We start from the raw sequence: 27,956 nt of genomic DNA, 5'->3' as shown, positions 1-27,956 counted from the left end.
GTTGATAAACTGTTGCTAAATGAAATTCTTGATGAAGGACATCCCATTACCATTGGCTGTTGGAAGCTAGATACATAACACCAAGGGGATTGCTCAAAGTTAATTTTGCTCTTACAGTGTTTTCCTAAGCATTCAGTGTTCACTGTTGGAAACAGGAAAGTGGGCAAGAAAGATCTTTAATCTGACCACAGTGTTCCTACATAGCATACCAAAGGACTGTGTTTACTTTGATGTAATAACCACATGTGGCACTCTGTGGGTTACACTCAATGCCGTCCTTGGTTTTGTGTATATTCAAACATTGCACAAATATAAAGGCCGTGAATGATTATACAGATACTACGCCTGACTCTTTAAGTCAGTGTGTTAACATTTCTAGTTCTCGGGGATATAAATGCACTCCCTTTCCTTATGATTCCTTTGAAAATTTACAGAGCATTTTCATACTGAATTATATTTCTCTTTTTCTCTCTCTGTCTAAAATATTTTCTGACTGAATTTCAAACAAATAATATGTTTTTCAACCATTATGGACAACTTGTTATTTATGTTAATTTCATTTGGGTAAGATACTGAAATAAGATAATTTGGATTAAAGATAGTATAATTTTTGAATTGTAGCACTGTTAACATAGTCATTATACAGCATATAAATAATTTCCTGATTGTTTTGTGTGTTGCAGAGGAACGAACATCTTCTGCTGGGAAACCCCAGAAAGGACTGGTAGATCATTACCCAACCTTTCAAAGAAGAAAACCCACTCGTTTTCTTAAAATTGGAAGTCCTTTCTATCAGGACAATCAACTTCAGGTCAAAGTATACTGGAAGAAGACAGGTTTGTCAAATTTTTGTTTTACTGTTTTTTTCTGAGGAGCTTTCATCAACAGCATCAGAGTTGTAGAACATTGCCATAATGTGATGAACCTCATACAATAATTCAAAGTTAAATCCTACACCGATACTTCCATCCTTTCACCTTCATGTTTGAATGAAACATTGGTCTCACTTTGTGTTGTCTGTGTAAATGTCTCGCAGAAGGAAATTACATGAATTAGCTACCCTAAAATTACAGTCAGTCATGTTGGGACACTGAATCTTGCCACAGCTGAGATAATTTTTATTTCAGTAGAAATTGCTTCAGTAAAATTTTAAATATGAAGCCAAACTTGGTCTAATGTTCCGAGGAGCTTTTGTGGCTATGAGTATTGTCTCCCTGAAAGTGTGGTTGGAGGGTCTCAGGCATGTACAGTTCTCGGGCAAAATTTCATCTAATGACACTGCAGTATCACTTGAGTCATTAAACTGCAGTTCAAACCACAAAATTTAAAGCTATAGTTTCTTATATTGGGGCCATGATAGGCTTTATGCTAAACTTTATCAGTCATCTTGAATTACAGAAGGATGAATAATTGGCCACAACCACTGGAAAAATCTGTAAGTTGCTTTTTTGCTAGGCTGCATTCACCCTCTTGTTTTTCAGGAAAATCTAACAACAATTTTATGTTTAAATTTTCCAGTCTAAAGGAAAATGCCATAAACTTTAAGTGTCTAATCAGAATAAGAAATTAAAAAAGGAATTTTCCTTTCGTGCCTTTTAGGAGCATATAGGTTGTTACACATTGCTCCAGCTTAGCCACGACGGATTCATACCATGTTATCTGAAAATGTGCTGACACTGTTATGTTTTAACTTGGAGCAATCTGCATGTGCAGCAGTAGCACATGTATAAAATCCACTCAATTTTTGACTTTGAATTAAAGGCCTATAAGATGCATAATCATAGAATCATAAAATTCTTATTCTTCCATAAAATCTGCAAGCTTCAGCTCAGCCTGACTACTTACACATTTTAAATGTTTGTCCCCATCTTGGCTATGTTAGTTTTCATTTTTTCTAGCTTTCCTCACTATATCTCATATTTGCCTAACTTCATGAAAAGCTGGAATAATTTAAAATTTAAATAAAAGTTGAGGGATTTTTAATTATGAATGCTAAGCTTACTTAAAAAATACAGTTTTGATTATCCAAAGTGAGATTTACATATTCTGAGCTTTGAACTGATCACCTTAAGCTTTAGCTTTCTGCAAGTGAGATACAACTCATTGTCCAAGCTCCTTTTATATCAGAAAAGAAAAACAGGTGACTTCTGAGGCAATTCATCTCATTCAGCAGCAGAATCATTCCCTGGAGATGCCTCTCTTCCTTACTGAGTGCAGAAGGGAGCCTAGACAACTCATTTGTAGAAGGCTTAGAGAAACTTAACATCTCTCTGTGAGCTCAGGTTCAATTCTCAGCAGACTGAACTTAAAAAATTAGGAGAAGGATTCAAAGATAAGGAGACTGTGATGACTCCCACTGGCATAAGTTTGTACAACTCACGCTCTGCAAGCAAAATTCAGCCCAGTACAACAATTGATCCAGCTGCAGCTGTTTCCCTTTCAGCCTGTTTGCATAAGAAACACTGTGAGTCCTATGACCAAAATGCCAGCACCCCTAGTGAAATGTGCCATATTAATAGTTTTCCAAAATTAATGGAGAAAAGAATCACAACCAGTACAGCAATATTCCTGTTCCAAAGAAGATTCCTTGAGCTAGTTGTCAACCAATTATAATGATAACTTAGATATTGAGCTTATAAGTAGACATTGTGTCGTAGATACCTAAATATTGACATATAAATCTGGAGCTGAATACTACCCTGTGTTACGTACCTGGAGGTAATATTTGTTTTAAAGACTATAGATGCCTATAAAAAGAAATAAAGTAATCAGCATTCTCATAGTGGCTCATAGTCTGGAAATAGAAGTGTTTGGAAGTGGTGTAATCTCCACAATTGGAGATCTTCAAAGACAGATACAGCACAGACCTGTTAGAAATTACGTGGATTTACATGCTGTCACCTTGTGTGAGGGATGGATTAGTTTTGTTCTTGAGTAACTGACTGTACAGCTGACTCATCTTTTGTGAATCTCTATACATCCAGCTATATAAGGGAGACACCCAGAGGTCCATCTTCATCATGTGCTGTGAGCAAGCTCTGTCACATGCACTGTGGTATTTAGGTATATGCGCCAGACACACAGTAGAAGACACCTTCATTTTTTCTCACAAAATGAACAGTGATGGCAAAGGTATGTGAAGAGGGCAGAACATAGCAGTTTCTCAGGCCTTTTTCCTTTCTTTTCTTAAAAGGAAATAGAATTCTGAGTGACAGCATATGTTCTGAGTAACTCAGCAGGAACCATTACCTCATGTGGAACTGAAATATAGCCAGTTACCTGCTCCCGAGAAGCTAGCAGCTTCTATGAGCTCTTACAGGAGTTTGGAGGTTATGCAGTACATAGATGAGATACTGACTGTAAATTTACTAGTGACAATTTACTGCAGAGCAAGTCTGTTTCACCGTGCAAGGAACACAGCAGGAGAAGCATATTGGCTGTGTCCCGTCTTTATGAAAGACAGCAGTTACTGGAGCCAGCTGTGCTGGGAGATGTACCCACACATCTTTCTGCTTTATGAACTGCGCTGTCTCGTCATGTTTAGGGAGTTATAAGAAGTCTAAGAGTGCAGCAACTGCAATAGAAAATAATGAGAGAAAATTTAACTTCATCAATTGCCTGGTGTCTAGGCTATTTTCATTGCAGATAGGCAGTCAGAGTTCACATCCTTCCTGACAGAGAATTGTCCTCTCTGTCTCCTACATGGTGTGTGAAACCAGGAGGCCCTGTTGATTGCTCCAGTTATTTTTTCTTGCCATTAAAACCAGCACTTGTTTGGTGGTGGAACACAGATATTCTATAGTCCTAAATCAGGATGTGTGATTTAAAACAAATAAAGATGAGAGAACTGTCATGAAACCATGTGAAATAAGTATGTTGATAATGGTAAGAGGTAACATAAAAAAATAATTGAAGAAATAAAATTTGCAAGCTTGAACATGTTGGATATTTGTAAATTGAGCAAAATTTCAATTGGTTGTAGCAATCTTTGCTTGGTTTGATTTTGAAGATTTTTTGTACTTTCTGTGATAGACTTCATGGTCCTAACAAGATATGGTTGCACTGGTGATGAAATAAATACGTTATATAGATTTTAATTTTTTTTTAAGATGAAGACATTTAAACCAGTATGTTATGTTGATAGGGAGTTTCTTTCGCTGAAATGAAAACTTTAACAGCTACTTAAATAGCAGTCTTTCATTTAGTTAGAATAGATTTATTTATTTTCTATAGTAATAATTGCTCAGAATTTCTGTTGTACTCCTGAATTCAGTGCTCATACCATTCTTTGAAGGCCTGAGAATTTGTATTTTAGTTTAGTTTAGTTTAGTTTAGTTTTATTTATTTTATCCCAAACCAAGATGGCCTTATAGAATATTTTTGTACTGCCTCCCAACATTGTAGCATCACAGAACACCACATATTACAGAAACAAACAGAAGGAAAGACCTGTGTGGATTTTTTATACCACTTAAAAAACCATAAACATGCTCCTAAGGTTGTTTTAGGTTATTTCTTTATTTTCATTGGTCCCTTTGTCAGCTGAGAAATTCAATTTGAACCATTTTACTCAGTCTAAAAAGGATAAAATAGATCAGGATCACAGAATAATTTAAATGGTTTGGAAGGGACTTCTGGAGGTCAGCTGTTCCAACCATCTGCTCAAAGTAGAGCTAACTCTGAAGTTAAATCAAGTTGTTCAGTCCTATCTGTAAGGCCCTATCACAGATGTTGTTACTGTTTTCTGAATGACAGGGAGTTTGTCCTTTATGAATGGTAGTCTGCAGAGGCCACCTAAATAGACTGCAATGTACTTTAGTATTTCCAGAAAGCACACTTGTATCTCTTAACGTTCAAAGATAGTTCTGCCATTACTATGAGAAGATGTGTTCCTCATTGTCATTTGCAAATGTGCCTCTAGGAAGCCAGTGAAAGAACACAGTGATGACATCAGAGCTGAATCTCCTGTCTTTGTATTTTTCCTCTGAATAGAATTCATCAGACCTCCATTTTGTGCAATAACTGCAACAGTGGAGGTGTTGCAAGCTATTACTGCACTGGCTTTATTATACATTAAAGAAGTGATTGCTAACTAGAAATCAGAAACTGAAAAGAGTGTTTAAGTCTGAGTAAGTAGATGGAAGATCCTATTTCCATATGTATGCATCATAATGTGCCACAGTTTGGTAGCGGAAAAGACTTATCTAGGCCTGTTCTTCAGGTGTTCTTTCTTAAGTCCCATTAGTTTCCGTAAGCGTGAAGCACGAATGGAATGTAGGATCTGGACTTTGCATTAAAATAAATCTCTTTCTGAAACAATGTTTCAGTTTGAATGCTTGGGTGTGATGGCAATAATAGCTTTACTTCAGGATGTATGCTTGCAAAAATAACTCCACACTTCAAGCTGCTTAGCAAGTGCACATAATTTTGCTAGACAGTCATTACAAAAGCATATCACGGTTATATGAATACAATAGCTTCTTTCTGAAAGAAGAAAATGCCTTTCACTTGCTGCCTCTGACTTAGGCCTGGGATTAGAGAAACACAGGACATTCCTTAAAACAGCATGAATCCCACTTCTGTAAATGAAAAGAAGAACTTGCTCGTGGCCAGATATTTTGGCCATCTCAACCATATGAAATTAGAAATTATGTGCTATTTATGTCTCATAGTGGAATTAGCTTAAATCACTTTTAATTCCTTGGTGCTGGAGTCAGAGAGTACAATACATTACCAAGAATGGATGCACTCTGAACCCTCTGCTTAAAAAGATTAGCTACTTAGGATAATTAAGATCCTCAGTATCTTGTGCAGTAATCAAGACTGAAAGTGTGAAAATAAAAAGATCGTTCTGTTTCCTTTGTGCCTCAGTGGTTTGGCAAATAGGGAGCTGAGGTTTTAGACTTCAGCTGAAAAGCCTTCAAGTTACTGCAGATTTATGTATGAAAATAAAGTATTTCCCATGGACAGAAGGAGAAAAAAAAATCTTTATGAACTCACTTCATCTACTTTCATCACTCACTACAATAATTATATTAAAATAATAGAACGTAATATGATGTGATGATTTCTTTCCAAAACAAGTTACAATGATATTTTCTGACCCATTACTCTGCCTCCACCACCATTTTCTTAGTGCCTGTTACTGCTTAAGTAAAGCTTTAGTTTCCTTTTCTCTGAATGAAGTCTGTGTGCATTTACATCCCCCTGTTTAAATTAAACATTTAAAGTACTTCTGAATATTTAAAATCAATATATATGCCCCTTGGTTTTGCTTAAAAGGACAAATATTTAAAATGCATTAAGAGTTGGCTTCAGGCTTCCTTCTTTGTGTTTCTGGTAAATGCTAAAGCAGAAAAAAAAAAAAAATACTTAGGGCAGGAAGAGGCAAAGAATCCTGCATTGTCTGATAAATCAACAAAACAAGAATAATGAATTAAATTACAGGGAAGAATAAAATGCAAGCCAAGGCAAAGCAAACAGAAAGATGCCATGAATGCTTTTAAAACCAGATCTTAGGAAAACAAAATTAACTTAGTTCATGGAGACAAATGAAGTGACTGTGGTGACTCTTTGTTTGCAATAAGGTATTACATATGACAGGTTTTAAAATAATTGAAAGCTTTCCCCATGTTATCCAATAGTTCTTTCTCATGGAATTAGAGCCATAAAAGCTAGTGAAACCCTTCAATACCAGTTGGAGTTTCTAGCTGTTATTGTAAAGAATTCAGCAGTAGTTACTTAATGCTAGTGTAATACTTAGTTTGATACTAACTGTTGTACTAGGAAGTTCAGTGTTTGAGCAGCTGGCCATTTTCTAATCGTAGATATGTAACTAGGAAAATATTTGTACTTGAAGGTATCACTTTGGTCCAGATGGTTCTTTCAGCCAGAAGACCTCACTGGTAATTACAGCAAATTCTACACCAATGTATTGCCCTCATACTTCCATGCGAATACAGAGACGTTGGCTCAGCAGGGATTGATTGTGTGGGTATGCATAATGTGCACAGTATTTAGAGATTTAATTAGTAAAGCTGGCCCCCAGCACAGAAATCTTTGACTAGATCCCCTTTTTAGACATTCACCAGTAGACATTGCATAATTTGCTTTTCCATGTGTGCTACAGCTGACTCAGATGCCTGTATCCTGTAGGGCTCTCCAGTATCCTGCATGGGTTAGGTAATGCTGTCAGCTTTAACTGTCATGAGAAATTATTCCAGAGTTAAAAGAATATCCTGTCAGAAGTATCTCTGTGTGATACCTATTCTTCCCTAACTTTGTCTCAGATAGGCCTAATGTAGTTCCAAGAAAAATGTCTTTGTCTTTTTCCTGCCTGGAGAAAATGGAAAGGGGAACATCTGACCATCTCCAGCTATATTTGTTATACTTTATAAACTGATTACAGGACTCAGACTGTTTGGTTTGCATTTGCTTCATGTCCAAATGTGAAGTGCTAACAATGCTTAAAATATTCCTGGTGGCTGACATCAAAACATCAACAACAATTAATACAGTTTGGCAGAGCAGGTAGTATGCAACTTCTCAAATGGTATGCAGTTGATTAGTGGGACAAATAATTAAGTTTTAAAATCTCAGTGGCATCTCCCCTGCAAATGGGACAATACTGGGGAGTCTTTTCAAGGGCACAGTTTACGGTATTTCTTCATGCTTTCACAGGCACAACAGAAAACTCTTACTGGCTTCCTTTCACTTGCTTCTAAACCTCCATACCTTTCAGGGTAGGTGATTAAAGCTCTTGGTATGAGAGGCTTAGGGGCAATGCTGTCCAACAATTAGTCCCAGGAATGTAATTGGAACGGATTCAAAGTATGCCGGGAAATCAAGTATCACAAGCCAAATCAGAACTACCTACTGTGATCCCAGAGCTCAGACAGCACAGAAGAATGATTTTGCTAAACAGGCACCCACTGATGTCTGCTGAAAGCAGATTGTGGCTATACTCAGCTGGTTTGGTCCAGTACATTCATCAGACTGGTTCTAACACTTTGTATGGTTGATCCACTTACTGCTTCATTTTAAAATTTACATAGAGCGTGCTGTTCACAAGCCCTCAGTATGACATGAATCATACTCCAGAATACCTTTTGTAATTGTGAAAGTGTATTTAATGTGACTTAATATATGCATTTAAATGTAGTATCCTTTTTATTTTTTAACTTAATAACTGACTACAAATTTAAGCTTCATTTTTTTTTTGAACTTACATTAGAAGATCAAATAGAAGTGTAAATGCAAATTACTTGGTCCATGAGTGCAATTCAAAGATAGACGGTCCTTATGTGGGATGAGTACCTGTGGTCCAACTGCAGAGACACATTCAATATAGCATTGCAAATTCATTTATCAAGACTTACCTCACTTCAAAGCACTGAAAAAAATTAACTGTCCAACTAATAAGTAAAATCTTACCTGATTTGTAATTCTTCAGGAAAAAATGTTTTCAATGCCAGTATCTTTATGTACCTTCAAAAATACCTGTCTACCCAGTACAAAATTTTCAGCATTTCTTATTACTTCTTGAGTATTACCACAACCCATAAAATTAATTAACAAAAAATACAGAACTTTATATATATATACATACATATACAGTCACTAAGATTGTCAATGGCAATGTCTGTTGGTAAACAGTCTGAATAACTGAGAAAGACAAGCTTTTTATCATCAATTCATCCCCTCCTTTTCCCAGACTGTATCACTAGGTCATATTCAGTAAAAGTTTTGTCTTGTATGTTTACACTGTCGTTCCTGGAACATTCCTACCAGTCCTGCTGTGACTAACAACATACTGAGGTGCTGCAGTTTAGGAAGATACCTTTCATCAAGTATGGGGTAGTAACTGCTCATGAGTTACTTAGTCTGCCTAAGTTCTGAAGTAAAATGGTTAGCTTATGATCCAGGGGAGGTTAAACTATCAGCAGGGAGTCATCATGCTCATGGTGATGGTGGTTTAAACTAACGAGTGTCCTCTTGTAAATTGGGTCAGTTTTCCTCCACGTGCTTCTTTTTAGCTTTATTGTTTAATTAGCCTAGTTTATAAGGTGGCCACGAACACTACAGACAGGGAAGGAAATTGGTCTATTTGAATGAGTAGCAGGAGGTGGAGGGAAAGACACCAAAAAAGGGTATCTGACACTGAAATTATAATCTAAATTTAAAGATGTCACATGTATGTATGCAGCTGGTGACTAATGAGTTCTTAAACACCAGTTGCTTTTGCTCCTGGGGCCATAAGCTGAATAGAAAAATATATATAGTAGTCTAGACCAAAGAGCCGTCCCAACAGCTATTCTGTTCTTGTTAGTGATCAAAAGCAAATCAAAAGGAGCATAAGAATAGGGGAAACATGTAATAATAGTTCTGCACATTATTGTCCCAGCTTCAGACAAGTTCTAGTTCATGGGATTTCCTGAGCCAAATGTGATGTGGGTCTGTATCTCGACTTTGGAACTGGGAAGGTGTCATGGTTTAAACCCAGTCAGGTAACTCGTTCACTCACCCCCCCCCTTCTTTCCCTTGCCCTACTCCCGGAGGGACGGAGAGGAGAATCGAAAAGAATGCAACTCCCACAGTTTGAGATAAGAACAGTTTAGTAACTAAGGTATAACACAAATCACTACTGCTACCACCAATAATAACAATGATAAAGGAAATAACAAGGGAAGAGAATACAACATCTCACCGCCAGCCGACTGATAACTCACCCCCCAAGCCCGACCAAGCTCTGACTGATACCTCCTCCAACCCTGCAGATTCCCAGCCCTTCCAGGTAACTCCCAGTTACCTCCTGGGCATGACGTGCTGTGGTATGGAATAGCTCTTTGGTCAGTTTGGGTCAGGTGCTCTGTCCCTGCTTCCTCCCGGCTTCCCCTCCTCCCTGGCAGAGCATGAGGCTCACAAAGTCCTTGGCCAAACCAGAACATCCTTGTTATCAGCTCTGTTCCCAGGCCGAAAGTCAAAACACAGCACTGCACCAGCTACCAAGAAGGAGAAAAATGACTGCTACTGCTGAACCCAGGACAGAAGGACTCACAGATTACCTACTCTCAATATAGCCTCCCCACCTAAATTAGCATCCAGATTTGTTAAGTCACACAGAAGGCTATAGTTAGAGTACCTAGTGACAGTTTGAACTGATGTATAACCATAGCGACCCCTGGACTTGTTTGTTTGGGATTTTTTCTTTTTCATTAAATTCAGTTTCTGGATTCTTAGCTACCTTTGAAAATCTGACTGTAAAGGACTAATGTGGGAAGCTTCTGTTCAGGCTACAAGCAGCTATTGTGAGACTTGGAGTTTGCAAGAGGTAAATTTCCTTGTAATAGAAAACCAGAATGAGATATTGTTGAACTCACTTTGTACAGGATGTTGTGTGGAGAAAAAGGAGTGAGGGTGAAGGTAATCCCATTTAGGAATGATACCAAATTTATATCCCTCAATATAAACATTTTTAAACCCTGAGGATTCCTAGGTCTAGATGTGGGCACAAATATTGTGGCTCAGGCCTGTCTTCAAGTTGCGCACTAATTGTTATTACCATTTTTTGAAAGGCTTAACACTGTGTTATACGAAGAATGTGTTCTGTAGAAAGAAAGTTTATTTTAAATGGCATAATGTGCGAAACAAAATCTTTGTGAGTTAATCAATACTGCTTCCACATAAGAGGAGGAAACAGTATTGTTTGCCTTGTTAGGAAGTGTATATGGAATTGAGTTTAAATGTCAACTGGGGGTTTGGTGTTTATTTTAATCATACTGCTTGAATAGGTCATTATTAAAAAGTTCTTTTTCTCAGAGGTGTCACGAATACCATGAATTTAATAACCAAACATTTTACACTGGATTTTTTTTTCTTCTTTCCTTCTGGATGAATCAAGGCACAAGCAGTTAAAAAGCCTAAGCTGTTTTTTTCTTTTACTTAAAATGCCTGAGAGAGTACACATCAACAACACAGTTTTTACAGGGAGGAGTGCAGAGCAGCTCACAATGCGTTAGCACATCAGTGTACCATTTCATTATTACTTGAAAGTAAATTGTGTTTACCTATATATCCTAAGACTGATAACTCACTTCGCATTTTGCTAAACTGCCATAAGTAAAATAACAGTTGTTATTCTATCATTATTCCTTGTCCTGTCATTAGCTTCAGATAGCAAATGTTAGCAAGAAACACCATGATTCAGAGAGGCATAGAGTGGCTCATGAACCAATATCTGTTATGATCAAGTACTGACTGAGATCATATTTTGCTTCTCTGCAGTAAGCTGGAGTATTCCTTCCCTAACTGTTCTTCAATCATACTTGTTACGACGGTCAGATAAATACAGTGTGGATCGCTTCATATTAATTGTGTCTTCAAAACTGAAGCAACTATTAGTAAATAACAGTGCTTCATTAATTCACTTGGATTTTGCCTATATTTAAGCTGTCCCTGTATATATTTCAGGACCTCTCCAGCATCTGAGTTTTAGCAGAAAAAGCATTTATGGAAACTTGCACACTGTAGAACTCTGTTCATATGAGGAAGAATAGTGGCCTGATAAACAGATGAATGCAAGTCTGAGAGCAAAAAACACTTCATTGTATTCTATTTCAACTATGTACATAATAGTTCTTGGTGTGGAAATACGGGCACGTTACCCCACAGAGCAGATGCTGCTGCTCATCCTCCAGCCAGAATGGTAGAGTTGGAAGCAGTGCTGTGTTGTATTAGATACGCATTTGTAAAAGTGTATCAGGAGTTGCATACTGGGAGAAGGTAAAGCAGGAACGTTTCTTCAGGGAGCCTTTGTACACGTATTTGGATGCTTCAGAGATTATAAAATATTTTTCTTTATGAAAAATATCATACATTTCACCACTTACCATTGTTACTTTTATATTCACTATAGAACAGCTTCACCATTCAATACGAGATAAATAATTTTTGTCCTGAGTGGTGTGTTGACACAGGATTTATACAGTGTTCTACAAAATCATGCTTTAACTTTGCCACAGAAACAATTAATCAAGCTTGTAGATACTGAAACATGCACTTCATATGCCCTGAGCAGATTCTGCCCTGTTCTGTGATATTAAGTATAAAATCTTTACCCCTCGTTATAGCCTATTTTTTGAGCAGTAATGCTTCAAGAAACATGATCCAGAAAGGAAATTACTTTATTTTGCTCTATTTCCTTCTTTCTATTAGCCTAAAACAATTGAAGACATGTTCAAGGCTTGTCTTTTAGCTGTAGTTTTTATGGTCATTAGTGTCTTGATCATGTAAGTGGTGGGTACTAAACTTTCTGGCCCGATCCATTAGCTGCTCTTAAATATTGAAGTCAACATGACTGTTCATATCCTTAAGTGCTTTGTTGAATCAGGGCCAGAGTGCTCGGGAGCTTGTAAGATCAACCCCCCAGTGCAAGAAGAAAAACAAAAACCATGTGGCCAGTCAGAAATAATCATTGCAGTTTGCTGTATGAAATATCAGATTTAACAATAGATAATAAATCCAAAGGTTTAGCTACATGCAGAACAAATTCTTTCAGTAATTTCCTTACCAACTAGCTTCACAGAAATTTCAGTCCCCTTATGGCATTCTGTTTGAAGAAATGTTAGGTTTCAATGAAGACACCAGGCTTACATACAGCTAATTGTCTTCCAAACTTTGATAGCTCCTTTTGACATACAGTTAGCATATTAATTATACGTATATACTTTGGAGGGAGTCTGTTTGCTGAGTAACTTGACAAAAAATATAGAACAATCTTTCATACTGAAATACTCATTTGACATGTGCTTATTATTTATATTAAATTAATATTTTTGTGCTGCCAGGTAAAGGTTTTCATATAAGTGTGTCTTATTTTATAATCTTTTTTTTTTTTTTACCATATTTTAACCTAATGGGAAAATCTGTCAGACACTGATTGTTAATCAGACACTGATTGTTAATTACTTCAGATCCTGTTACAATACAGGAATCAGTTATTGTGTTTATTGATGCTAGACATTTTTTTTCTAATAAACCTTAATTTGAGCTGCCGTTGTTGAACATGTCTGCTCTGAAATCTTGTTTTCTAGCAAATCCCATTTATTTTTTCCTTCTGATAAGTTTTTGTAATTTGGTTGCCTGCATAATAAGGGTGTCACAGTTGGCATTAATTGCAATTTCTATGCCAAATTATAGAGACCTATCGTCAGAATAGCATGCCAATCTAGAGCTGAAATACTTTTACGTCAGAAACTGTTGTCATTATCACCACTCAGCAGGTTTGGAACAGAGATAAGGTGCCATGAAGTGTTTGCCTAAAGACTTCCAGGAAACTAGCGCAGGAACTAGCCCCAGTTCCCCAAATAGTCTGCTACAATTTCTTGCTATGGATCACAGGAGTACCTCCCCAAACCTGTTTACATGGTCTCCTGGAGTGACAGTAGGTTATTGTCATATTGGTGGCATTGGATTGTATGAACAAATTTCACTTCTGTTCCAGCCTATGGGATGCCAGTTTTCTAGTTACAAAGGAGGCTCCAGTTCCTCAGCATTGTCACATTGGCACCTTTCTGCACCAATAAATTTAAAAAAAAAAGATAATATTTAAGGCAAAGAAAGGAGCTGTGTGCAGTAACATGGTAGAAAAAAAGAAACCACATTAGATGAGGTTATTCACATGGTTGACAGTAATGGAAATGTACTTCAGAACAGAAATGTGACAAAGATAAGGAAAAAGATCACTTTTTTATTTAGTTTATTTTCCATAAACTGTAGAACCACTAAAACCAGAAGTTCCAGCTACAAAAAGCTGCAGAGTTACCTAGCATTATGTTGGGTGATTTTTCTGAATGGGTCTCAGAGCTTCAATTCTGTTGGGAGATTATGAGATTTAACAAATGTAGAATGTAGGCCTGTGGCATTCCTATTGATCGTCATGCAGCTCTGGCTTAGGAGATGTTGTGGTACTTTAAGCAAAACTTTTCAATCTAAGATGCTTAAATTGTGCATATGAACCCGAACTTTTCAAAGGTAAAAAAATGTATTTGTCATTGTCATTAATAGGAATTTGAGCTGCTTTTACAGCTTAAAACTACAGAATAAATGTGCATTTCACCCCTAGAAAAATCTTAAATATATCTATGTAATTTTATTAAAATGAAACTAAAAATTTTGAGGTGAGGGGGGTAGGGAAAGCAGAAATATCTGGTGAAGAACATCTTCCTAAATATAATCAATAGAGTGATAGCTTTGTGGAGATATTCATGTGAAATTAAGGGTGGGTTTGGGTGAAACATGAGGGAGGAAATCAAAACAGGTATCTTTTCAACACGCTTTAGAGCATTCCCTAATCAAGAGATTTCTAGTTAGAGATTTAATATTTCTGTCCAACAAAGTTAGCTGCATAGTCTTGTTCAGCAAAAGAGCTAAGCATATATGGAATTTTAAGAATATGTTCATGTGATGTTTGTATAGGAATGTTTTCTTAAGTCTAGGAACTCATTTGATACTTCAGAAAATTGACTTTAAAAATCATAGCCAAAATAATTAATATTCGCTATTAGTTTATTTGAAAAGATAAGCATTGTGCACCTGTCTGAAGGATCTAAAAATCTTTGGCTTGGGCAGAAGGAGATCATTTCCCTGTCAGTAACTTTAAGAAATTTTTAAAGTGATTTTCCTGGTTTGCCTTTTTTTTTTTTTCCTTAATTGTTTAAATAAGTTGTCTGCCATAATAGTCCTTTACAGAGTTCTGACTTAAGTGACCATTCTGTTGACTAATTTCACAAGCTTGAAAGTGCTCAAATGAGTGCTAGCACTTAGTATGTCCTTCAAGTTTACTGTTTCTATACAAATATTTTGAGTTCTGAGAAATATGAAAGCTTGCTCTTTGTGCAAGCACCAGTCTTTTTAGTGTCAAACAGTATACTTTCTAGCCATGAGAACAATGAAGTTATAAAGACTCCTAATTGGAAGTACAGATTCAAGAAAACTCTGAACTATTAAGGAGATTGATTATGTACAAAAAGGCTTTATACTGTGACAGCTGGAATATCAGGGAACCAGACTGAAGGAAACTGAAGGCAGTTTCTTTTCAGTGTTATGCTTTCCAATAAATTGGCCAAAAGCAGCCCCATTAGATACAGGATATTTTGTTAATATTAACTACTGAAATGACTTTTCAGAAAAAGATGTGGCTGTGGCCTGCACTGTATTAAACTTAGCTGGGCTTTGTTCAGAACCATTAGCTTTGGTGCAGTGGCTGGCATTCAGCTAGACTGCAGCTTGGACAGCTGGTCCAGGACCTACCACTGAGTTGGTAATGGACAGCTGAAAACAAAAATTAAATAAGATTATAGTAGTGATTTCACTAGGATAGTGTCTATTACTGAATGGGAGGCAGGGAAAAGCTTTTCTTTTGCTAAAAGTGAATCTCTAGAGCCATGAGCTTTATGAACAACTCTAAAACAAATGAGTATTTTCATCCTTTTTTTTTTTTTAGGTCTCTTATGTGGCTTTTTAAATCATCCCATACATCTTGTCTCCTTTTGCTCTCAAAAAATTTAAAGATAATTTCTAAACGAATCTTGTTTCTTAATACACGTACTTCATGCATGCACATACGCTGAGCTTTTTGTGCTTCTAACTAGAATGTCCCATCTTTTCTATTTTTTTAAAGTTTCTATCTTAAGAGCTACTTCCTTATAATATTTCAGTATTGCAACCCAAATTGTGCAGACTTTATTCCTGACAGTACAGAATTTTTAAAAGGAGAAAATTGTTTGTATTGTTGTCAAGTGTTTTTGCATTCTTCTTTTTAACAAAAAGCAATTAGCATGCTTATGTTCAAGTCTTTCAGATAACAGCAGTCACGAAGACAGAGATTAGAACTGAAGAATTTTTAGTCTTAAAAAAAAAAAATTATGGAAGTCAAAAAAGCCTGCTCCAATGGAAAGTTCTGTTTAGACTTAGCTGGTGCTGTCGTGATGCATTACAGTTTATAGCAGTTGATGTGGTTGTATATATGTATGCAAAAACCTTTCTAAAATAACTTAATTACATGCACACTGAAAATAGGTTATCAGGCTATCAGTTGTGAGCACTATCAAATATAAGAATATTTGTTCACTTTGCTTAAATACGTACTTATAAAATGGAAATCTTCATCCTACATTTACAGTCCAAGTTGATAGAAAGTGAAATTAATAACAATTACTTCTTGCTAATTTTCTAGTTCAAAGAGAGAAGGTATCAGAAACCACAGCTGTTTATGGATGGGTTACAAAGGGTTTGCTAGTGCAAGAGAGGAGAAGTAGGAAAGAAGAGAAGGACCAAGAGCAGAAGCTCACAGAAGCAATGGAGGTGGAGCTGCATTGTAATCCAACAAAATGCTGCTGTGCCAGGAGCTGGAAATACCAAATATCTTGGGTTACAATCTATTTAATTACATTTCTAGGCAGAGGCTTAGCAAATCTCTACACAAGTGTATCTGGATGCTGAACTGTTGTAACCTCTTGATGTTTGAGACTTATTTTAAAATGTTTGCCCATCAAGAGATATTTAGTGACCTACCTGAGATATGTGTCTTATCCAGTTCTTAATGGCTGGATTATGGCAAGGCTTAATTTGTTTGGATAATGTCTACCAAAGAAAGAGTGATTTTTTTTATGGATTGCAAGTGAAAACAGCCATTTTTTAGCTCTACAGAGAGCAGCCCACGTTACGTGCAGATAGTTATAAATTGTGATTATCAGATAATATACACTCAATAACACATTCACTGTGTTTAACTGCCATAGAGTGTACATTGTTAATATAGCATGATTAATATAGCAGCACAAAGTTTTCAGGTCTCAAGAAGCTAGGTATTCTGTTTTTTTGTCCCAGGAGAGGGACACAAGCAGATGACAGGCAATAACTGAATGAACTGAAAGAGATTAAATCAGATGAAACCTACTTATAAATGCTCTGTGAGTTTGTGTCTTCATCCAATAGGCACATCAGGTGGGAAAGTTCAGCATCTAAGAGGCAAGTGAAAGCACATCAATTTTATTTTTAAATGGGAGGGAACAATCACAGGACAGTTATTTCTTTATAGATTTCTTTTTGGGAAAAAAAAAGTAAATTGAGTTTCCAGAGAAATTACACAATTAGTACATATGTTGTTATGATGATAGCTGCTGCAAAGATCTATTTCAAGGAGCTTCTAATCAGTCTTTTTACCACGATGCCATTTGAGCTAGTTTCAGACACTACTTATTTTCTATTTCATTTACAATCCTTCCCTTCTGCATCCAAATTACTCATAGCAGTCTAATGTCAGATCAGCCCTTAAGGCATCAAAGATATTTGTTTTCCTTCCTGAAACCCACAATTAGGGACTTGGCATTAGTGGCTGTGTCATACCAAGCTAATTAATAATAAGAGACATAATTTTGTATCCCCTGTATAAAGATAGAGGAGAACTAAATCCAGAAAAATGACAGGATGTATTTGCATTACCTGATGAGATTTTCTTCTTTCATCTAATTCTTTATTGCCCTTTGTTTTGCTTCCTTATGCAATCAGTATTAGACAAGAAGCTAAAAGAGCTGGAAATTGGTTGAAGGCTTATGCAATTGATACTGCAGCAAGTTTTGTCATTGATTTAAATGGGAGCAAACTCAAGCATTTGGTGTTATTCCTAAGAGTCGAGACTAGAATTTTATTTGGACAGAAGCTGAATAGTTATTATGATGTATTCTGAAAGAAGAAAGTTCAGGGATTTGCAGACATTGTCACATATCTTCAGGCACAGATTTCTCAAGCCATGCCAGGCAGCAGTGTTGTGATGCTGACAATATAAACAGTCACAGGCAGTTGACACAAAGTCATTCCCATAATTTGCAGGATGTTTAGAAGTAGCAGCATTAAGGTTACTTTTTTTAATGCTCAATATAAATGCTTGATTTAAGAAAAAAATGTAAGCAGTATATTCTTATATATCAGAAAATGCCAATTCATGTTTTTTGATTTATCTCCATTAGCTGACATAAGCTTTAAATTACGTAAGTATGTAATATTTTCTCCATTCTAGTGAGGAACTACCATCTCTGCAATAGTTAAAACTCCCATTTTTATCCAGAGAAGCCAGAAAAGTTTAAATGGTGAAAGCATAGTTATATGTTTTTTTCTCTCTTTTTATATCATTCAGATACCAGCATGAATCAATTCCAAGTCCACTGGTTACTGGAGTCCTGTGTGCACAATGACACCAAAGGACGTGGGAAAGTAACAGAGCTGACTTATGTAAGTGTCCATTCAGCCTTCTGCTTGATTCTGAATAGCTTCTAAACAGTATGATTTATACCATGCTTCACAGATAAATAAGGATGTTTCTTCTTTATGTTCGTCTTTGACAAAAGATAATGCATCTGGACTGTTTGGGGTTTTTTTTAATCCATACTAGGGTAATTTTTTGTTGTTTTTGTCAGTGTTAGTTAGGAAATGAAAGTGGCAAACAAACTTCTAAGTACATCTGCATCTCTAGAACATACAGAACATGGAGCTTTATCTATAATTAGTACTGTAGGGCTCCAGCAGAGTGCCTATACTGAACAGTAATAATAGTAATTAATAAACTAAGTTTTCTTTTAGACATGCAGGTGGGGTTCACAAACTTGAGGGCAGTAATAGAATAAGAAAAAAGGGACATAGCTGAAAAATACTAGACATTAAATCTGAAAGTCAGGCAGGTATCAGATAAGAAGAAAAGCTCTATGTAAGTACATGTCAGCCCAAATATATATTGCAGTGACAGTTCTTCATACTCAATTTGTTGGCAATCTAGTGTCATCTGTCTCTATAAAGCATTTGAACAACATTGTAATGTGGTTGGTGCATCACAATTGATTTAGTGGGTTATGGAGAATGGCTGAAATCACATTTCACCTTTCCTTCTGTCCTGGGTTCAGCAGTAGCAGTCATGTTTCTCCTCCTTGGTAGCTGGTGCAGTGCAGTGTTTTGACTTTCGGCTCGAGAACAAAGCTGATAGCAATGTTTTGGTTTGGCCAAGGACTTTGTGAGCCTCATGCTCTGCCAGGGAGGAGGGGAAGCTGGGAGGAAGCAGAGACAGGACACCTGATCCAAACTGACCAAAGAGCTATTCCATACCACAGCACGTCATGCCCAGGATGTAACTGGGAGTTAGCCAGAAGGGCTGGGAGACTGCAGGGTTGGAGGAGGTATCGGTCGGAGTTTGGTCGGGCTGGGGGGGGGCGAGTTATCGGTCGGCTGGTGGTGAGGTGTTGTATTCTCTTCCCTTGTTATTTCCTTTATCATTATTATCATTGGTGGTAGCAGTAGTGATCTGTGTTATACCTTAGTTACTAAACTGTTCTTATCTCAACCCGTGGGAGTTGCATTCTTTTCAATTCTCCTCTCCGTCCCTCCGGGAGCAGGGGGAGGGCAAGAAAGGGGGGGGAGGCGAGTGAACGAGTTACCTGACTGGGTTTAAACCACGACACCTTCTTACCCTGACATGTAGTAGAGATCAGTTCAGTGGAGTTAATGGTATGTAGAAGTACAGTAAGTCAAAAGACATCACTTCCCATGCAGGAGACTGTTAACTTGTAAGATTTACTGCTTCATGGGGTCAGCAAAGCAAATTATTAGATGTGGATTAAAAAAATGATTGTGACATAATGTTATGATCAGTCACAATATTTCAAGTTATGCACATTGAAGATAAGAGAAATTTGACATTTAAGGAGTTTATTTCCGCTAGAGGTCAGAAAATACCTTTGTAAATTTGTCGACATGCATTATGGGATTAGTTCATTATTGCTGCCCAAAGAAGTGGTAAATGCGCCATCCCTGGCAGTGTCCAAGGCCAGATTGGACAGAGGCTAAAATAACATGGTCTATGATGAGGCATCCCTGCCCATAGCAGGGGGGTTGGAACTAGATGATCTTAAGCTCATTTCCAACGCTAATCATTTCATGATTCCACGATTCTGTTTCCTCTCAATCATCTTACAGTAGTTGGTCTAATCTACTTTGGGGAACTATTTCTTAAGGAGGAGAATCTAGCTACAAGCATACAGAAGAAGGGGGATGCTACAAAATCTTTGGTACTGGATGTGATAGGTCAAGGTGAATAAAGGCTTTACGTATCCAGTGTTGAGCATTTAGACCCTGTCACAATAAATTAAAATAGTCCAAAGGAGGTGTCAAGCCTGTTAGAGCACTCTTCTGGCAGATGGAAGGCGAGTCAAGTTCATTCTTAGCCCCATCTCTATGTCTCAATGAAAATGACCTTCCAAGTGAACATTAGACAAATCCAATTTGGCATTAGAAAAAAGTGTCTATGTAGAAGAACACTGGAAAATAGTGATTTTGAAGGGAAGTAAAGACGTAAAAGGCAGTGAAAGACTTTTGACCTTAGACAGTAAGGTATTATTGGACATCTTCCCAGGAAAAAAGCAAAACAAACAAACAAAAAAACAAACCCCACATTTTTCTCTCATATATGATTTCTCCTAAAGCTTTCAGGCTTTGATTTTCAAAAGTACTTTAGACAACAAGATGAATTTAGCAGGACACTTATGCTTTGTGTAAAGTTTTCTTCTCTGGTTATTGTCTTTAAATGGAGACATGTGCTTTGTAGTTCAGCTGGGAAGCTTTTCTTCCTGACAAGAAGAGAGAAGTAGTTAATGTAGTAAAGCAGAAAAAAAATGGATCCTTAATGACGTGCTGGACTTTGAATGTGCTTTTAAAAAATTGAATGTAGATGAAGCCTGTCATTTACAGCAGCTTAACTCAGCTTTCTTACATTTATTTAATTCAACTAGCATTTACATCCTCACATTGCTACTCCCACTCTATCATGTCAGAAAGACTGTTCTAAATGTTAGAAGCCAGTTGCTTTGATGCAGCATGGCAAAGGAACTGTGTAGAATTGAAGGACATATCCAAACACCATGCTAATATATTATACTACTGAAAATAATCATGATGTAGGCAGTGTTTGCTTTGTTCTCTGACTAAAAGCCATGTTGACGTGTGTTAAGCGTAGCAGAAATTAGTGGAAAAAATGTTTCATCTTCTGCCAACGTTGGTGTTTTTTTGTTTGTTTTTTGTTTGTTTTGGTTTTTTTGTTTGTTTTTCCTAGAGGTCTGTTTGCACCATGTGATGTTTTTTGTTTTTTTGTTATAGGAAAACTACATGATTCTGAAGGACCTGTCATTTTCATGCAAATATAAAGTAACTATTTTGCCTGCAACTTCTAAAGGTCGTTTTAAGGCTGAGAGTATTTTCTTTGTTACCCCGTCTTGCTCTGCATTTAAAGAAAAAACCCACAAGCACATTAATTGTCCTGCTGAAGGAGGTAAGGCATGATCTGGAGAACTAGCCAAATAGTTTCAAATCATAAAATAAATAAAAAAAAAAGCCTTTAAAGCTATTCTAAAATTGGAAATGAAAGTTTCAGAATAAAAATATGACCGGTGCCTACGTGAAAAATCTACTAAAATACAGAGCAGTATAGATTTTGGCTAGTATATTACTGTCTTGTCAGTTACGTGATAATTTTAGTGGGCTATTTAAAAACATGACATTTGTTATTTGACAGTTTTTATTTTTGTAAGGAGGAACATTTATTGTAATGATGGATAATAACTGTAAACATAATTATACTGGCATGACCCATCTTTTGCATGTTTTGCTACTGATGCAAGCTGCTTTTTCAAAGCAGTTTGATTTTATTTAGGTTAATTCTACTCTCAAATAACAAATACAGACACATATCTTTCACAGTGATGCCACAATGGTAGGTACAGATGGAAGGTTATGGAAATCACAGAATTACGGAGATACTGGTTGGCAAGGACCTCTAGAGTCAGCTAATCCAGCTACCCACTTGAAGCAGGATTGTTGCCAGCACTTGGTCAAGTCAACCATGGCTTTGCACAGCCAAGTCTGGGAACCTCTCTCTTCATTTAGAGGGTGACACTCGCAGTTTGAGTCCCTAGTATCCCCAAGGGTATCCCATGCTCTGTGGGTCACCTCCGAGCCCTGCTGGCCACCACTGCCATCTCCTCACCACCCCTCTTGACAGTTTCCAGCACTGCAGCCTTCCTGGGCAACTGCAACTAAGGCTTATGTTTCCCCTAATCAGAGTCCCCCTGTTAGCTTCTGTTTCAGTTTTAGAGCATGACTTTCACTTTTTGCTTGCATCATGGAGTTCTGTGCTATCCTGTGGATTTTCTTGAGGTCCCAAAACTGAAAATCTGAGCTCAGGTATTCTGAAATACAGTGGAGAAGGAGGATGGCTGCCTGTGAATGAGGCATTTATATCTTTACATGCCACAGGCTTTCCTTTCTGTCACCTGCAGCTGAAAGCATTTGATCTGAAGTTTGAATTTGGCCCAAAAATGCCAATGGATTGCATCAAAGGTAGACTTTGGTTAACACTGACAGTCTGATGCCAGAAAGTTGGCAGAATCCTGGTAACACCAGAAAGGCAGCTCTATCTGTCCTTGATTTGTGGAATTAAATGAACTTTATTGAACATTATCTCTCGAAGTTGAGCTTATCTTTTTTGCTTTCCAAATTTATAGTGCCAGTTCTACCCAAAGTGTTGGCCAAACCCGAGAATCTATCTGCGTCTTTCATTGTTCAGGAAGGTAACATCACTGGCCATTTTTCCTGGAAGATATCCAAGGCAGACCTTCACCAGCCCATGACAGGGTTCCAAGTCACTTGGGCAGAAGTAACCACAGAAAGCCGGCAGAACAGCTTACCCAACAGCATCATTTCACAGTCACAGATACTGCCAGCAGTAAGTTGTTTATTACTTTCTTTGCTGGTGGCTTCATAAGTGTGTGTGTATTTTTAATGTTAGTGGTGAAGCAGATGTCACACATAGCATTCTCTGGCTCTGCAGGCAAGTTAGAGCAGGAAGTGCTTAATTTTTCTTACTTGCTGGAGCTAGAAAGCAGAGCTACTCATCTTAATGACACATCAAACATTTTAATGTGCACAGTTGTCAAATTAGCAACAATTGTCTGAGAAATGCCTGAAGGGAGGAAAAGATCATCTGTGTGGCAATAGATGTTTTTTATTTTCTTTTGATGATCAGGCTGTTCAACTTGGCAGTTACTACGGTTTTACTAATTATTTGGTGTCCAAGTCAACGGATATAAAAGAATTTTCTCTTCCTTTGTATCACTGCTCTAAGAAAAATAAAAATCACTTTGCCGTCTGCCAATATGCAACATTGTCCAATGGACAAATAATTTAAAGGAGAACTAGATGTCACTGTTCATTGGAAATGCAAGAATTAATAATTTGAATTCTTCCTCCTATTTGCTTTAAGATGGCCTTTGCTATTTCAGTTCCTCCTCTGGCAGAGGCAGGTGAATGGCACTTCATTCAGACTTTGCTACCAGATCCACCAGTCAACAAAAGGATTTAGCAGCTGGCCTTGATCCAAGGTCTGCTAATAACATTGGGTGTCTTCCCATTCACTTTAGGGAAGTGGATCAAAGCAATTGTTTCTGGAGCAGAACTTGCTGAAAACCTTTTAACATTTGTCTCCTCAAAAAATGTGCAGAATGTTTTGTTGGATATGTATTACATTTAATGCATTTTTCACAAATCTAAGGCAAGGTTCTCATCATTCTGTCTTAATTCCTAGCAGGCTGACCAAGGGCTGTAGGGCACCCATGTTTCAAAGCCTGTTGTTCTGCAGAAGAGCAACAAAGTTGACCATGGATTCCTTAGAACTATGGGGCACACTACAGCCACTTAACAAAATAATAAGCAAAGTTAAAGACCATGAGATGTTGATTTACACATTTGTTTTCATCTTTTTTGTTAGGAACAGGCATATGTTTTATTCAGCATTTCTATTCCTTTTTTTAAGCTTTTAAGGTCCAGTTAGGTCTGAAATACGTATAATGTTTTATTTAAAACATTCCTTTGCATTGTGTTTTGCTTTAATTTTTTATCTTTATTGTCCTCTGGTTTCACTACTGTAGAGCCTGGAGATTAATTTTATTTAATTATCTATCTGTCCATCTATCTATCTATCTATCTATCTATCTATCTATCTATTTATCTGTCTTTGTCTATGGCAACTGGTTAACTTGCAGAAAACTGACTTGAGTTGAAACAATATCTCCTACCTCTCAGAAATCACCAGGACATAGGTATTTTGTGGTGAGGATCTTTCACTCATTCTCTTTGATAGCCTCTGGTTGATAAAAGTTCAGTATTTGCACAACCAGGGCTGAAACACACATGTCCCAACTGCCAGAGGAGCACCTGAACTAGCAGAGTGAGCGTATGAATGTGATGTTTGCGCTCCTCTTTCTCTCTCTTCCCCCTCATTCAGCAACAGCAAATTACCAGTTATTCCCACAGTTTACTTAGATTTCCCCGCATAGCCAACCAGAAGAACATGCCTTTCAATTTGCTGCCCAGCCCAGCCTGGATGGTTGCAGGAGCACACCTTGCTCACAATGTTCAGCATCACTGCCCTGTTGTCTGCTTCCTGGGACTGGGCCTTTCCAGCTTGGAATAAGATGTAGCAGAACTTTTAATTCCTTAATACCTGTTAGTCTTGAGCCAGATATATTCCCATTTAGGAGTGGGTTTTTTTTAAATTTACTCTGAAATTATTTTCATAAAATCATACAATGGTTTGGATTGGAAGAGACCCTCAAGCTCATCCAGTTCCAAACCCCTTGCCACGGGTAGGGATACATTCCACTAGACCAGGTTGCTCAAAACCCCTTCCAACCTGATATTGAACACTGCCAGGGATGGGGCAGCCACAGCTCCTCTGGGCAACCTGCGCCAGTACCTCATCATCTTCATAGTGGAGAATCTCATCCTAATATCTAATCTGAATCTTTCCTGTTTCAGCTGAAAAGTGCTTATTTTGCACAAATGTGACCATGAAAGTTATGGAGCACTGAAAAGTGAGTCCATCATGCCAGAAATGGGATTAAGAACTGAAGGCAAATTCTTACGGTGTAATTAGGACAAACCTGAAATCACACTTACTTTTGCTAGCTGCAGCAAGGGCCCTAGGCCTGCCATTAATTAATTTACCAATTAGTAGAACTCCCAAGCAGATCCAACATAAAAACAGATTTATATAATGAACATGTTTGTTAAAAGCAATGATTAGGAAGTTACTTCTTTTTTTTTTTTTTTTTTTCTGATGAGCATCCACTTTCCAGAACACTAAGGAACAATTTGGACCTCATACACATGCAACCATAATGTTATGATAAAAAATGTCTTCTCAAAGAGAATGTCAGGCAAAAAATTCAGAACAAGTCCTCTCAATGGAGTGATGTATACATTAAATTCTTTTAATGTATTTCTAAGAAAATGATTTGTCAGTACTGAGAGTGACAGAACCTGTTTAAACAACTGATTTTTGTGAGTAGAGCAACCGTGTTGTATTTTTAGATACTTTGAGGATTAATGCAATTTATTTATTTTAGGATCATTATGTACTTACTGTGCCCAATCTGAGGCCATCAATGCTGTACCGCTTGGAAGTTCAAGTGCTGACAACTGGTGGGGAAGGGCCAGCTACAATAAAATCATTTCGAACACCCGACCTTCCTCTATTTTCACCCCACAGTAAGTTCTACACCATTTTGACATGTGGTTGTATGTTACAAAACTTCAGTGGTCCACATGTAAACATTTTGCTTGAGCCTCAGAGTCTTTATTGATGTCAGCAGCATTCCATAAACTGAAGATGTGTGATAATATGGCGTTCCCCCCCACCATACCAAGCAATGATGGAAGCACATGCAATCTTTCAGTCAGTTTCTGTGGTCTGATGTTTGCCATTCATTCCTGCACAGCCCTTTGGCTTACGCCTGTAGCACTTGGGGTTCAAAGCTGGTCTGTCCTCCAAGTACTAGTTAGGCTTGGGATTCCTCAGCTTTCAAGATTAAATTCTGCTGGGTGCATTCAGTCCAGCATGACTAAAGCCTGATCATATTTATAAAGCAGTTCAAACATCTTAATGGCCATTTTCAGCATTTTGTGTATTTCTGAAAAGTACATCCCAGTGTGATAAAGCAAAGTAAAAAATCCAATGAACTAGTCCAAGATTCTTGAATCTTTTTGTCTTTTCACAGTCTCACTAAAGTTGTCTGCACTTAACATGCACATAGTTGTCAACACAGGCTGTTCACTTATAAAGGATTGCCAGCTGAAGGCCTCACAAAGCCTATTTAGTAATGCTGAATGTTGGTATTACATATTCAGGGTTTGATACATGAATATTTTCTTATTCTTTTTTTAGGACCTCATCTGAAGCAACATCATCCACATCACTATAAGCCACCCCCAGAGAAATATTAGACTGTTTCAGATGGTTATATGGATAAGAGAAAAAAACTGAGCTCCCAAATGAAGTCTGGGAAAAGGCACGTCTGTAGAAGCAATGAAACCGATTTTCCAGTGGAAGTTACCTTCCTGTATGATCTGTATCTACTTCTCTGTAGTTTAGTCATGAAAAATTGTAATTGCACCAAGACCAGGATAAAGCATACAGCAAGTATCATTTAATGACCACCACTATTCCACAAACTGAAGACTGCATACAACTCAACACCTGTGAGAAAATCAGAAGTTTGTTCATTATAATGAACATTTTTTTTGCATTTCTGTGTTTAAAGTAGATTGAAATGGTGCAGCATATGCAGCTTTTTCTCTTAGTGACTCCAACATTAACATTTGCAAGATTGTCCTGTGGTGTATACATACTTTTGAACACTGGAGGCCATGTTCTCATCAGCATATTTAAATGATCTATTTTACTAAAGCTTTGCCTGTCACCAATTTAAGTCCTAGTGTATTTTGCTATTAAAGAAGATCTCCATAAGTCTGAAATAAGGACATAAGTAAAATAATAACAGTAGCAGAAGCCCTAAAATAGTCAGTATTTGGTAATTGCAGTATCACCACAGAGGAGGATGACGATACATTTGTGTCACCTATCTATTCTGAAATAGTAATGTTCTTATGTGTAGATCTTCTGTTAACATAGTTAATAGCTAAAATATATACAAGGTAGATGTACCATTGTAAAGAAACAAATGGCAATTGATAGAATTGTTGAAAATTAATGGTGATTTATACAATTAATTGATAGGCCCTACTTTTGAAATCACATTTATAATTTTTTTATATGATATTTCGAGATGAATAGTTAAAATTAACTGAAATTCTGAGGCACATTTATTATTCAAGTATCTGCAGAGCTACTTTTTGGCTTTGACTTTTGGTGCGCATATTTCTTTTCCCCATGGATCTTTTGAACAGAAGGATGGATGTATTGGATCTATTCTGCTGTTCTGCTTACAGAAAGAATTATGTGACTATATTCTGGCATCTGGAAAACATTAGTTTATAGTTTATTTTAATGCATTTTTCAAATTTAGACAGAAGGGTGCCCTTTTTAACCATAAGGGAATTCATATTGCCTTATTGTGCAATATAAACTGTCTAAGATAATTTGCCACACAGAGAGACATACCTCAACGGTAAACAGAAACTGTATAGATTTATTATCGAGAGGATGGAAAGTATCTGCCAATAAATGTTCATACAGATACTTATAATCAGCTTCTAATGTTCGGGATGTTCAACATGCTCTTGCATTCTTTGACACCATTTCCATTGTTCCCCATATCATCATATGAGGATAAAATACTTCAAACTCGCAGGAGTCAAACTGGCCAATTTTTCTACCAGCAGATGCTACAGACTCACCTGTACTTCATATTTGCCAGAGATAGTGTGAGAAGCTCAGCCTTTAGTGCTAAATATACTTTCCTTCTTTTGGTAGTTTTTTGTGGAAAGCAAATATGAAAAAAAACAAATACATACCCAAAACTGAGGATCAGAGTTATGTTTATCATAGTAGAGTGTTCACAAAA

General features: G+C 37.1%; 1 protein-coding gene across 2 annotated transcripts in view; it reads left to right on the top strand.

Annotated features, from left to right (window-relative positions):
* ANOS1 (anosmin 1) overlaps positions 1 to 27,197 on the top strand; it is a 133,289-nt gene extending 106,092 nt beyond the window's left edge. Inside the window, exons 9-14 of one of the 2 annotated variants that reach the window (XM_057419557.1) lie at positions 684 to 836; positions 18,194 to 18,288; positions 21,196 to 21,367; positions 22,599 to 22,819; positions 25,500 to 25,641; positions 26,318 to 27,197. In XM_057419557.1, the coding sequence (XP_057275540.1) occupies positions 684 to 836; positions 18,194 to 18,288; positions 21,196 to 21,367; positions 22,599 to 22,819; positions 25,500 to 25,641; positions 26,318 to 26,376 (842 nt within the window). In that variant the 3' untranslated portion in view covers positions 26,377 to 27,197. The remainder of the gene's footprint in view (positions 1 to 683; positions 837 to 18,193; positions 18,289 to 21,195; positions 21,368 to 22,598; positions 22,820 to 25,499; positions 25,642 to 26,317) is intronic. The other variant, XM_057419558.1, reaches the window with a different exon arrangement.
* The last annotated feature ends 759 nt before the right edge of the window (positions 27,198 to 27,956 follow it).

This window comes from Pezoporus wallicus, unplaced genomic scaffold (genome assembly GCF_028554395.1).
Source record: "Pezoporus wallicus isolate ANWC-B61680 ecotype Strahan unplaced genomic scaffold, APGP_CSIRO_Pwel_v1 contig_5767, whole genome shotgun sequence".
NCBI lineage: Eukaryota > Metazoa > Chordata > Aves > Psittaciformes > Psittacidae > Pezoporus > Pezoporus wallicus.
The sequence above is the reverse complement of the archived record's forward strand: the minus strand, read 5'-3'. Positions and strand labels throughout refer to the sequence as shown.